Source organism: Peromyscus maniculatus, chromosome 6, assembly GCF_049852395.1.
Source record: "Peromyscus maniculatus bairdii isolate BWxNUB_F1_BW_parent chromosome 6, HU_Pman_BW_mat_3.1, whole genome shotgun sequence".
Lineage (NCBI taxonomy): Eukaryota > Metazoa > Chordata > Mammalia > Rodentia > Cricetidae > Peromyscus > Peromyscus maniculatus.
Window position 1 is genome coordinate 84,388,543 of NC_134857.1, and position 14,378 is coordinate 84,402,920.

Below are 14,378 nucleotides of genomic sequence, written 5' to 3' on the forward strand. Positions count from 1 at the left end.
CTGGGCTTGAATCTAGGATTTCATGTGTGCTAGGCACATCCTCTGTCAGAGCTGTGTCGGAAGCCTGCTGCTCACGGTTTAATTTAGACACTTTTTATTGTCTTCAAAGTTAAGTAACATTTTCTACTACAGATCATCTTTCCTGTTTTTAGCCTTTCCACTCAGAAATGCTATATGACCTCTCAATGTTTTATTCTGAGTTAGAAGATATTCTATGTGTCTCAACATGAAATGTTTACCCCATGATGTCAAACAAGCCTACTGTGGTGATACATTGTGTACCCTAATAGAATTTGCCTAAAGATCTGAGAACAGAACAAGCCACTAGATTAAACACAGATGCCAGGCAGTGGTGGCACACACCTTTAATCCTAGCAATTGGGAGAAAGAGGTCCGTCTGGATCTCTGTGAGTTCAAAGCCACCCTGGACTACATAAGATTGATTGACTTAGTCTAGGAGAGAAACAGAGCCAGGGAGTAGTGGCACACCTTTAATCCCAGTACTTGGGAGGCACCCAGGCCTTTAATCCCAGCACTGAGAAGGAAGTGATATGGCTGAGTGGAGAAAGGTATATAAGGCGTGAGAAGACAGAACTAGAGGCTTCTCTGCTGGAGAGCTTTTCAGCTGAGGACTCAGATACATACAGTCAGAGAATTCGTGGAGTTGGGGAGGTGAGACATGGCAGTGGCTCGTTCCTTTGTCTCCCTGATCTTTCAGCATTTACCCTAATATCTGGCTCAGAGTTTTTATTAAAAGACCAAACTAGATTTTGTGTTATAGTCTATAGGTTCTCTTTGAATTTTATCTGAAAATTTCCCAAATAGTAAATCAATGGATTAAGTATATCTTTCTTCCAATGAGTAGTAAGACTTTTGCTAGAGTTTCTGCAAGTACCAAAGAAAAACTATACTGCCAGACTATAAACAATAAATGTACTATAGCAGCCAATATTACAATGGAGAGAATGTTCTCAAAATGCAAAACTCTACAGACATAAAAAGTGAAGTTAAGGTCATTAACATAAAAGATAATCTGAAAAATTGAAGAGCTCTCCCACTCTGTTAAGTGGAGTAACAGTATTTAACCAACTAAATTATCTCAAAGCTACTTTGTATATTTTAAAATGTATTTTAATAAAACTGACTTTTTTGAGAATCTTAATTATTTGCTCAAAGATTTCATATAGGAATGTCCTTTGAATATTGTGATGGTTTGAAAAGTATGGTCCCTGTGGTAGTTTGAATGTATTTGGCCTCCTTAAGATCATAGGGAGTGGCACCATTAGGAGGTGTGGCCTTGTTGGAGGAGGCTGGATGACACAGGTCTTTAATCCAGACCTTGAGGCTTGAGGGCACATGTTTAACCTGGGCCACATCTATTGGAAGTGTGTCACTATGGAGGCGGGCTTTGAGGTCTTATATGTTCAAGCTATGTCCAGTGTGGCACACAGTTCACTTCCTGTTGCCTGCAGACTGCCATGCTTCCTGTCGTGATGATAATGGACTAAACCTCTTAAACCAATTAAATGTTTTCCTTTCTAAGAGTTGCTTTGGAACCTGGGCGGTGGTGGTGCACGCCTTCCTAAGACAAATATCTTGTTGACTTGAGGAAGATAAACAGGATAACAGATTTACATATAAATTAATCATCTATACATATGCCATCAGTAGATGACAAAGTTAAAGAATGGAACAGGTGAGACTCATGTTTCTAGGCTACGCTGTACAGAGCAGACACCACCACGGGCCAATGTAGAAAAGCAATACTAACTACTATTGACGTAGGGCAATTGGCTTATGACAGGAATAAAGAGTAAAATAAAAGTGAATTCCTCCTAGGACTACATACAAAGGAAGACCCAGGTGGATTAAAGACCTCGGTGCAACAGGATGTCTAGTAGAAAACAATGTAAAAATAAAGAACCTCAATGTGAAGCAAAAGGACAATGCATTTTAGAACCCAAAGAACAAGTATCTGTTGTGGCACATGCTTGCAATTGCAGTGCTTGGGAGGCAGAGGGAAGACCATTAGTTAAGGCTAGCCTGTGCTACATAAAATTGTCTTAAAATAACATGAAACAAAACAAACCTCAAAAATCCAAGCCTCTGGGCAGTGGTGGCGTACACCTTTAATCCCAGCACTCAGGAGGCAGAGGCAGGCGGATCTCTGTGAGTTCGAGGCCAGCCTGGATTACACTACTACATTACTACAGAGTGAATTCCAGGACAGCCAGGCTGTTACACAGAGAAACCCTGTCTCGAAACCCACTCCACCACCAAAAAAGAGTACAAGCCATAATGTAAAAATAATTATTTACATATTCACTTAGAATTTCAATTTAATAAGAGTATCAAAGTTAAAGTTCATAAACAAATGACAAGGAAGGTTGTTTGTACTTCCTAAAATAAAGTTGAATACCAAAATAATTCTCAGAAAACCCCTGAACACCACAAGAAAATGATAAAAATCTCCAAAGAAAAATTAGTAAAGGGTATGCTGTGAAATGCAAATTAAGTAACAATGACACAATCCTTCAGGTTTAAATAATACAGGGGTGATCACAAATATCTTTAAGCAGGAGGATCTCTGAATTCAAGGCTGTCTCAAACAAACAAACAAACAAACAAACAAACAAAGCTGATAACACCAGGGAAAGGCCAGGATATAAAGGCTCAGGAAGGAATCTTGGTGTTCCAGTGAGGTAGAGATGGCTGCAGCAATTATGGAAACACTCTCACAGTACTAAGCCAAACTAGTATGTTAATGATGGAGCAAGTAATTCTACTCCCCGAGATTCTCACACTGTTTTATAAGGTACACACAGAAATGTGCGTATCACAAGGCTGTTTTGGATGTTTGGAACTGGGGGCAATGTGGGAAGATAGGTATATGGTGATATTTTAATTGTACTGAAATATGATTTTATTTGCATGTTAATAAATAAAGTTGCCTGGGGGTCAGAGCTAATAGCAAGCCATAGCAGAAACTGGGCGGTGGTGGTGCACACCTTTAATCCCAGCTCTTGGGAGGGAGAGCTAGGTGGATCTCTGGTGTTCAAGGATACAGCCAGCATGGAGACACATGCCTTTAATCTCAATACCATAGAAGAACCTGGAGGTCTGTACAGACAGGAAGTGACGAGGAGGTCATGTGGTTGGGTTTCAACCAATGAGAAGGCAGAATAGAAAGTCTATAAAAAAGACAGACAGGAAGTCGGTCTCTTGCTGAAGAGGACAACAGCAGCAGTGAAGGGTAAGGTTTTTAGCTCTGACCTCTTGGGCTTTCATCTCTGCATTGGCTCTGTGTTTCTTATTTAAAAAGACCGTTCATCTACATAGGTAAGAAGAGGTAAACACACACAGGAAACCATCAAGTGACAATGTGGATGTACCCTAAACGTACATAATGCCTCAAGGACAAAGCACACGCCAGCAAGTAGGATAGAGATGAGCCAGCGTTCATCAACATTCAAATGTGCATCAAAGGGCATTTAACAAAGTGCAAGGCCAAGCACAGGACAGAAAGTGTACACCTGCAGAGGTCTAGGATTCGAGTAGGTAAAGAAATCTTATAATACGATAAAAAGCAAGTGAGCTATAAAGAGACAAAGGCTTTGAACAGACTTTTCTCCAATGCACAGGAAAAGAGGTTAAATTTAACATTACTAGTCATCAGTGAAATGTGAAGCCAAAGCACAATGAAATGCCACTTTACACCTATTAGAGTGGCTAGGATGGACCCCCTCATCCACCACAACAGAAAATAAGTCCTGTGGAGGATCTGTAAAAAACTGGAAGCCTCACTTACGGCTGATGAGAGTATAGGATGGCACAGCCACTTTGGCGACTCCTCAGAAAGCCAAATATAAGAGTATACCATATGACCCAACAATTCTACATCTGGGTATAAACTCAAGAAAAATGAAATCATGCATTTGCAGGAAAAGCTGTACATTAATGTGCACATCAACAAAATTCAAAATAAAAATGTCTATCAAATAATTGACTGATAAGTAAAGTGATGTGTATGTAATATGGAATTTATGCATCACTCATAAAAAGGAATGATAAGACTACAGTGAAGTTGTACCTTGAAAGTTCGCTAGAGAAAGGAACCAGACAGACAAGGTCATGTACTATATGATTCCACTTAAATGAAATGTCTGGCAAATTGATAGAGGCAAACAGTAGATGTGTGGTTGCTGAGGATGGGAAATAATTTCTAATAATTATGGGGTTTCTTTTGGGGGCTGATAAAATGTGAAATTAGTGGTGATGGTTAGATAACCTTGTGGATAAATTTAAAAAACAAAAGAAAAGAAATACCTCCCCACACCACACCTAAAATAACCTTCCAGAACAGCACTAAATTGAACATGTTGTTTTTTTTTTTTTTTTTTTTTTTTTGGATTTTCGAGACAGGGTTTCTCTGTGTAGCTTTGCGCCTTTCCTGGAGCTCACTTGGTAGCCCAGGCTGGCCTCGAACTCACAGAGATCCGCCTGGCTCTGCCTCCCGAGTGCTGGGATTAAAGGTGTGCGCCACCACCGCCCGGCTGAACATGTTGTTTTATAACATGTGAATTTATCCTAGTTAAAAGAAAAAAGAAGCTATGACCACTAAATAGCATAAGGAATTCTAGAGTCTTTGACTGGATCCTAGAAAAGTGAAAACAAATAAAACCTCTTGGTTCTGAGAACAGGCCCCAGCATAACAATCTACAGCATAATATCAGCTATCTACGCAACTGAAAAACTAATGACAATACACACACAGCACAGTGTACTTTAAAAGACACACAACTGAAAATACATACATGGAGCACACTAGCAGGGAAGTGAGAGTAGAATGTGGAGAAATGGGAACAACCAGAGAACTAAATGGAGAAGGATGTCCATATCATTCCAGTGCACATTCCTGTAGCAGCAGTAATTCATGTCCACTCTTAAACAGGACTTCACAAAACATTAGCAATCAGTTCTGGGGGAAAAGAAGCTTTCTATATAGTAAGCAGAAACTACCAGGCACAGCCAGTTTCTGTACCAACCTTAAGACCGAGTTAGTGTGGTGGAGGAATGGAGGGGGTGGACACGGTCAAAGTCATGGCTGTAGTTTACAGTTTTTATATGACACAGGGCACTTGCCATGTCTTTGACATTTCTTAGGCCCAGATATCAAAGGACACCTTATAAAGGGAAGATGAAAGGAGGAGGAAACACGTCTTTCTTCCAGGTAATAACCTTTCCTACTCATCACAGCGACGGGCTGGGGTAAGTAAGCGGGAGAAGGTGTAAGAGACTATGTATCAGACGAGAGACTATGTAGCCTGGAGGAATGATGTGAACACAGGTCCTGAAAATAGCTTTCTAGAATCACTTAATTGCAAGGCAGCTGATATGTTTTACACTGAATTCAATGAGACATTTGGAAGACTTACAAATCCCATGAATGAAAATTTTAGGACAAAAGGGAGACTTTCTATTATTTCCTGAGTAAAATAAGGGATTACGAATATTTCCATAGTTTAAAAAAAATCTAGAGTACAATAAAATAAGTAATCACTGAATAAGTTTTCTTCCATTTTTTCATTTCTTCCTAATGGTGACTGACATCATCATATAAGCTACCTCAAGCAGCTGTCTAGAAATACTTGGGCTGAAATGTCAAAGGTAGATTTTACTCTAAGAAAAACAAACAATTCAGGATAACCTTTTAGAAAAATTTACTTGCCTGACATGGTGGCGCATGCCTTTAATGCCAGCTGCAGGAGGCGGAGGCAGGCGGATCTCTATGAGTTCAAGGCCAGCCTGGTTTACAGAGTGAGATCCAGGACAGCCAGGGCTACAGAGAAAACTTGTCTAGAAACAAACAGACAAACAAAAAAGAAAATTATCAGGGATAACTTTGAAAAAACAATATACTAAGAGGAAGAAATGGTTGTTCTCCTACCAAACTATCCCAAGAACACCCAAAGTATGGTCTGTGGTCAGCAGCAGTAGCACATGTAAGCAGTCAGAAAGATCTTACCACTTAATGACTATGTATGATTGGACGGACTCCTGCTGTATTTTCTAAAGGCGCCAGCCTGAGACACCTGGAAAACCGACTGGTTTCCCTGTAGTCTGCCAGCCTTGTACCCGAGGTCAGCTCCTCCTCCCACTTAGGGCCGCTGCATGGCAGCTGCGAACCACAAGTGCACACACAATTCTGCAATGCCATTCTGGTGGCACTGACTTCTGCTTTATAACTGGAGTCACAAAGTTAATGTGAAGGAATTAATAAATAAATAAATACCCACCACAGTACCTTGGACAGAAAGAAGATTTATATAATACCTTAAAGGTAAAAACACAAGAGCAGTCCATAGGAACAAAAAGAAAGGCAAAGTTGAGAAATGCACTGGGAGTGGCGGTATACCTAAAGTTCTAGTTCTGGGAGGCTGAGGCGGGAGGGTCACTGGAGAGCAGGAGTCGGAGACCAGACTTGACGGCACAGCAAGATGCTGGGAGGGTGAAGGTGGATTACGAAACACCTGGGAACTTACCTTAGGCTCACAGAGGAAAACTAGAACATCAATTAACACAAGTATGGGGGATCCTAATCGCTCTCTCTCTCCTCTTGGCAGTACCGGGGCTCCAACCCAGGGTCTTGTGCATGTTAGGCAAGCATTCCTAATCCCACCACTGGGCCACATTCTCAAGGTATGAGGACATTTTATATGAAAGATGGACCTTTATAAGTCTGCTTTTTTCTCCTCCTCATTCTCACTATAAAATGAGGACAAGGGAGATGAGTGTTACATAGTGATTACTTAGTAATTCATAAACAAAGAACACGGGCTGGTTCTGAATGGTTCCGAATTAGAAATTCCTAATGACTGAAAGACAGTTTCCAAGCAAGGCCAGACAGTGTTCCAGGCTACCAGTGTGTGTTCTGTGTCCTGCTTAGGAGCCCTCCTACCTGATCCACCAGTCCTGGTCCTACGGCAGCTGCCCAGAACAAAGCTCTGCTTCCAAGGAGGGCACACCTGGCATGGACCTGCCACATCCACAGCAATCCCTCAACTCTAACCCTCCACTCACTCAGGCCAAGCCTTGCGACATTATTAAGACAACAGGGTCTGAAAGGTGTTATCCATTTTCACTTCTGGATGCTCGATTCTGCAGCACAGAAATAAATGGCCACCACTCACCAACTAAACTACTTTCCCTGAGCAGCTAACAACTTTATAATGAACTGTCTTTTAAGACATGAAAGGAAACAGGCACACCAACAGCTCTCCCACACCCTGCGCTTGTACTGTGTGCTGGTCTGAATGAGGAGGCCCCACAGGCTCACGTGTGAGTGGCTGGTCCCCAGTCAGTGGAAGGCACAGGCCTGCTGGAGGAGGCGTGGCCTTCTGGGGGTTCCGAACCCACAGCATGTCCACTCTCACCACCCCCTTGTCTGCAATGCACGCACAGGTGTGAGCTCTTGGCTGCTGCTCCCAGCCACACCTGCCTCCCTGCTGCTCTGCCCCCGCCATCATGACACACTAAGCCATCAGCTTGGGGAAGGCAGGGTGACCGCGCCCTCACCTTCTTCAGCAATGACGGTCAGTGTGACGGTGACTCCAGCATCTTTGATCAGCTGAACAATATTATCGTGAGATAGGTCAACAATGGACTGTCCATTCACTGCAGAGATGTGATCTCCGACCTTCAGTTTTCCACAACGATCAGCTGGACTTCCCTCTATGACTCGGCCAATTTTATGAGGAATAACTGTGGAAAGAACCCCAAGTTTTCCAGTTATTTAAGATACCTGCTAGTGACAGACTCGACATCATCATTTCATTATTTAAGTACCATTATCTGTCCAAATCCCACCCCCCTACTAACCACACACATAGAGAATTTTTAATGTGGGTGTAGCCATGGATATAAGCATGTTTGATTTCCATTTACTAGAAACTTCATTCCAGTTTTTTTTTTTTTTATTTTTTTTTAAGCCACTTGACTTTATTGACCTAAAAAGCTTTACTAGGACAGGGTCTGGTCTGGGGGGCGGGGGGAGACAGAAAGACACACACACACACACACACACACACACACACACACACACACACACACACACACAGACAGAGACAGAGAGACAAGACAGAGAGACTGAGCGAGCACCAGCTGGCCTCAGCAGAGCAGAGCAGTGAAGGAAAAGGAGAAGGAGCATGAGGAAGGGAACAGGCGAGTCCCGGGGGCGGATGGAGGGGCATGGCAACAAGAGCCGGCTCCTCCTCTGCTCAGGCAGAGACGGGGTGCTCCTGGGGTCTGAGGCTCCTGGTAGAGCACCACGGGGCAGGCCGCAGCTCTCTAAAGGGCACTTGGAGTGTTTCTGGTACTACTGGGTGTTGGTTCCACATGTGTCCTTCAGACATCCCTGTGAAAGGTCATCTTTCTCTTTTTTTTCCGATTTATTTCTGGGTATGGGTGTTTTTCCAACATGTAGGAATGTAGCACCACATGTGTGCCTGGTCCTCTGGGAGTTGAGAAGAGGGTGTCAGATCCCCTGGAACTAGAGTTACAGACGATTGTGTGGTGCCATGTGGGCGCTGGGAACTGAACCAGGATCTGCAAGGGCAGCCAGTGCTCTTCACCACCCCTCTTGCACCTTTCCTAAGCACAAGGCCATGTATCACCCACCTGCCAGAGCCCCTTTCTTCTGGCTCTGTCCAGGAATCTTCAGTCTCCCACTAAACAGACTCCTGCTGCTTCTTCCTCCTGGTGGTCTGCGTTTGGGAGATCTGCATCTTACCAGACTTAGTCTGCAGCTCTCCCTCCAGGACGATCTCCTTCTGTTACTTCTGTTACTCAGCTTCTGTTACTCAGCTTCTGTTACTCAGCTGTTCCCACCCATATCTGAATTCCATGTCTTTTTCCTCTTTTTAGATCAGGATCCCAATTTTCCTAGCTAAGGGTCACTGCTGGCTATCAGGACTGTATCAGGTGGGTTTTTTTTTGTTTTTTTTGTTTTTTTTTTTAAGCTATTTTAGAAATAAGATCCTCTGGCTTTGCTGAAAGGTCAGTGAACAACTCCCAAGAGAAATCTCTTAACAAATGCAAGTCAAGTTTTATGCATAGGACTTGGTAATTGGTTCAAAAACCAGAACAATGAAATAAATAACTGATCTCAAAAATGAATCATATTTCTACACAAAAATTAACTTGTGGGCTAGGAAGAAAGCTCTGTTAGTAGAACACTTGCCTTGCAAGCATGAGGATCTCAGTTCAATTCCGAGATTCTATATAAAAATGGGTATGGGGGGGGAGTGGCGGGAGGTAGAGAGATGTAACAGGGCTCAGAGGTTAAGAGCACTGGCTGTTCTTTTAAAGGACCCAAGTTCAATTCCCAGCACCCACATGGTGGCTCACAATCATCTATATTGAGATCTGATGCCCTCTTTAGGCATGCAAGCATACATGCAGACAGAACACTCATACATTAAAAAAAACCCCACAATTCATGCTTTTTAAAAATGAGTATAGGGGGGTACATGATTATAACCCCAGTGATCAGGATGCACTAAGATTACTGGGGCTAGCTGCCTAGCCAACCTAGTCTTATTGGTGATCTCCAGGCCAATAAGAGACCCTATCTGAAAGGAAGTGAACTGTGTTCCTGAGGATGACACCTCACGTTGTCCTCTAGCCTCCACACACATATACATATATATGCATCCTCCCAATACATAGACACATTGGCATAAAAACAAATTTGTTTCTTGATATCTTTGTCAAATTCAAATGTTACATGAGACTAGAAGGCTGAATACTTACATTAAGACTGTTTGGCTCTCCTCATTGTACAAAGCTGTGACTACCACACAGACAGATATGCAGTGCAGCTCTGGCTTAGTGTATTAAGGACCTTCCAGACTGACTGGGGGTGGGGGGAGGCGCAATATGTTATTGTCACAGCTTAAGACAAGATCCCAGGCATTCAGGGCATCTTGTCAAAGAAGGTATTATCCAGTGTGTCATTAGTGACATTCTCTGAGAGTTTCCTAGCCTAGGTCAATAGTTCCCAGGCCCTTGAGCTCTTCATGACTACTGACTGATATGAACAGTGATAGTATTTTTAGATGGCACCCTGAAGTAGGCTTAATTTCTTGAGTAAAACATTCCTTACTAGTATTTCTGAATCACAGCTGCAAGTGTCCTGTAGATATCCAACAGACTTTCATTTTGACTGGGAAAGTTATTCTTGGTCATGATTTATGTCCTTGACTCTGCTAGAATTATACAATATTAGATTTTATTTTTAAACGGGGACAATTAATGTTGGACACAAGTGCCTTTCAGCACTGAATGAAATCAAGCACTTAGGAGTCCATTTTCCTTACAAAGAGAATAATTAGAAAATGGTCAGTGTAGCGTGGGCCGTGTCCTCCACCAGGCATTCTGAGCTAGTCCACTAACAGTGTAACAGGTGGGACATCAGAGACGTGGCAAATCATGCAGTGGCCCTGTTGTGACCTCCTAAATCAGCACCTTAGTTCTACTTCGTGTTTTGGTCTTACTCATACATAGTGTTCATTCTAAATCCCCTGGGAAGAAATCACTCAGCTCTGTGGCACACTGGAAGGTTTGTTCAGACTTGGGAAAGCATCAGACAGAACTAACCTCTGAAATCTCAGTGGTTCCCGTTCTCACAGTGTGAGCAGAGCAACAGCCAGGCACTGCAGCACGGCCGTGTGCAACGTCCCACAGCTGCTCTGGGTGACGGCAGCGCAAGTGGCCAGATCCTTAAGTCTGGGCACGTAGAGCAGAGCCACCAAAGCAACCAGAACCAACAGGCCACCTAAACGGTCACGCCTGAACACCTGGAGTGGACTGGGAAGTTTGTCCTGGTGTTTCTTCAGAGTGCACACAGCTCTGAGTCTTGCCTCCTTTTCGTTGGTATAGTCTATGGACATCCGCCGTAAAGGCGCCTTTTCAATGTCTGTCTACACTCATCTCAGGCCTCAATCCATCTCACAGTCTAGCACGTCCAGCTGCTTAGGTCAGGTTAGTACTCTTAAACATTTATATCCAGTAAAAGAGAAGACAGCAACTGGAAATACCCTTTTCTCAAATAAAACCTTTGCAACCATGTGAAAGGCATGTGGCAAGAGTGACAATGACACCTCTGAGGGACCAGCAGAGGGCAGATGAGCTTCCTGCAGCTACAACAGGCCTCTCCAAGCCTAGGCTCGGCTGGCCGCACTGAGGCTCACTGGGAGGCGCCGCCCGGGACCTCCTGATCTCAGACGAAGTCAACTCAACAGTCGGGAACCTTACAATTTCAAACCCGACACCAGAGATGTTACTGGAACTCCTTTTTGAGACATGTGTCACAGAAGACACATTGACCTAGAAGAAAAAAGTCATCTATCTCGAACAGGGTTCTGAGTCAGGTCCATAAAAGGACTATTATTAGAACAGCTAGGTTGTCGCCTTCCCACAGAACATACTCACAAAGCACACCTGTTACTGCATTAACCGCTCTGCCTCTGTGAGCGGAAGCTCTTTATTTACACTTACCCCAGGATTCTTCTCTCTGACTGAGACAAATGGGTTCTAGGAGGAGGGCTCCAGGGCCCAGCACTTGTGAGATTATTATCTAGCAGTTAAGGGAAATTACCAATTCTGATTTTGTATCTTGACTAAAAACCTTGAGTATTTATAAAAAACATACCAACCACCTGGGCCTAATTCATGTTCACACTGATAACTAATGAACTACAAACACTCATTTCCTGCCACATGTTAGTTTTGCCTCAATCTTTTTTTTTTTTTTTTTTTGTTTGTTTGTTTGTTTTTCGAGACAAGGTTTCTCTGTGTAGCTTTGGTGCCTTTCCTGGAACTTGCTTTGGAGACCAGGCTGGCCTTGAACTCACAGAGATCCGCCTGCCTCTGCCTCCGAAGTGCTGGGACTAAAGGCGTGCGCCACTACCACCCAGCTGCCTCAATCTTATATTTGAGTTAGGTTTTCATATCTTATTATTAAGTATTGATTAAAAACTTTAAAGGTCTCTAATAGAGAAGGTTGCTGGGTACCCAGGGACTCTGACGCTGAGCCAGGAGGATCATTTAAGCCCAAAAGTTCAGGAATAGCCTAGACAATATTATAAGATACTGTCTCAAAAACCCAACGTTTTAGGTAAGATGATAATAACAATAGCAGTAGTAACCACAATAAGCCTCAGCAGCTACCATGGTTCTGGGATCTACACGCCTTCCCCCTCCCTCCCCCCTAGACAGGGTTTTCTCTGTGTAGCTCTGGCTGTCCTGGAACTTGCTCTGTAGATAAAGCTGACCCTTATCTTAGAGATCTGCCTGCCTTGAGTGCCGGGATTAAATGCATGTGTCACCACCGACAGACAATCTACTTATCACCTTATTCAGAGGTCAAATATCTATACACACACAGTGTTTAAATGAATATAAAAGCAAAATAAATATAAACAAATATGAAAATGTTTAAACACATAAGTAATACAACTTCTTTCTGAATTCATCTGTATTATTGCTTTATTTTACAGTGAACACTAGATTCTCATTATTTTTTGCAGTGATAGGAAGACAGCATCTTTAATATAAAAGTGGTCAGTGCTTATCACATCGTATAAAAATCTTTTACTATTATCACATAGTATAAAAATCTTTTACTATTTTTAATTAACCTGAATGTCTGGGATTAGATATAATGACCACTATGACTATCTTTAATAGTAATAATACAACATCAAAACCATCTCTCCTTTCATATTTCTGACACAGGCCACATAATCATCTTCACAGCATCAGTGACAGTTCTAGTTCCAAGTGTTACCATAGCAACTGCTTTTGGAGAATGGAACTAGTAACAGTGAGCAGTGATCTGACACTACTGTACTAACTCACCCACATCACAGCAGTTTCTCCCTTTACATGCATGTATTAGTTGTAGCAAATTAGCTTCCTTTTTTTTACTTTTTTTTTAAACTAAGGTCTTAGTCACTATTTAGTGGATCTCCTACCCAAGATATAATCAAACCTACTAACAAAGGATAGAATATTCTTATGTGGTCAAGGATTTTTATTGTTCTGACTAAGAAAAAATAATTATTAGATAACCATAACACAGAAATATCAGTGTGCTGGTTCTCATCTGATATTCAATAGGATTTCATAATCATAGCTAGGATTCTTATTTATTTATTTGGGTTTTTCAAGACAAGGTTTCTCTGTGTAACAGCCCTACCTGTCCTGGAACTACTCTTTAGACCAGGCTGGTCTCTAACTCACAGAGACCCACCTACCTCTGCCTCTTGAGGCTGGGATTGAAGACATGCACCACTAAACTGCCTGGCCTAGGATTCTTATTTTTTAGAAACATAAAGACAAGGCACACATTTAATGTGCTGAATCGTAACAATCTTGTGCTTACTAGGTTACCTCCTTCCTTTATATAAACATTCATCCATCTCTGATGCAAGAATTCTGTTAACACTGGCTCAGAATACTCATTTTTAAAAGTTCTAACAAAATCTTACCTTTCAATGAAACAGATATGGAAGGCAGGAATGCCTCTTTTCATTCAACAAGAATGCTTCATAGTTAGAATACAATTGTTATTAGGCAACATACAGTAACGAAGGCATAATTGGGTCAAGATTTTCTCTTTCTCAGTTTCACTCCTTCTCAACTGTTCCCAGAATTTAATTCATTTCTACTTTTACCATTTCTAATTTGGAAAACCTGTGCCCTCCAAACTTAAAAATTATTATTTAAAAAAAATTCAAGTTGTAAAAAAAAAAAATTCAAGTTGTATCTTTCTCTAAAGTCATGAAATTTCTGTGTTTCCCTGACATTTCTGTGTTTCCTTAGTATAACCTTGGTGAAAACTGAGACTTATTTTATAGTATTTGAGATGCCTGAGAAATCCAAAGGCTGGAAGGTTTGGTTTAGATTACCTAATTTTGAAATTAAGGATTCTCTCTCTCTCTCTCCACCCCCCCCCCCAAGGATTCTCTATCTTAAAAAGCTCTATCTCTAAGACGTTCAGCAGGAGGGACTACAAGACACAGCAGCCCTTACCTCCCGGAGGTGGCTTGCTTTTAGAGGTGAGGATGACAAAACCAAAGCCTTCATTCTCCTTTCTCTGTAAGACAACATCATAGGCCTCCTGGGCAGGCCTGGCTGGGAGCTCTGCCCGGGTCAGACGGGGGGATCCGTTCTGTGTGAAGGCTTGAGGGCTGTCATCTTCAGGCTGTTTCTCTATAATAAACATCATCAGTTTTAATATTTATGGAAAATAGTTTGTACTAGGTAAGTATTTTAGTGCTGAGCTAATAAAAGAAAATTTCATTTCTAATAATATA

General features: G+C 42.1%; 1 protein-coding gene across 3 annotated transcripts in view; it reads right to left on the reverse strand.

Annotated features, from left to right (window-relative positions):
* Magi3 (membrane associated guanylate kinase, WW and PDZ domain containing 3) overlaps positions 1 to 14,378 on the reverse strand; it is a 234,499-nt gene that overhangs the window by 15,285 nt on the left and 204,836 nt on the right. For all 3 annotated transcript variants that reach the window (XM_042279633.2, XM_042279636.2, XM_042279635.2), the window contains exons 15-16: positions 14,095 to 14,274; positions 7,576 to 7,761 (exon numbers count right to left, since the gene is read on the reverse strand). In XM_042279633.2, the coding sequence (XP_042135567.2) occupies positions 7,576 to 7,761; positions 14,095 to 14,274 (366 nt within the window). The remainder of the gene's footprint in view (positions 1 to 7,575; positions 7,762 to 14,094; positions 14,275 to 14,378) is intronic.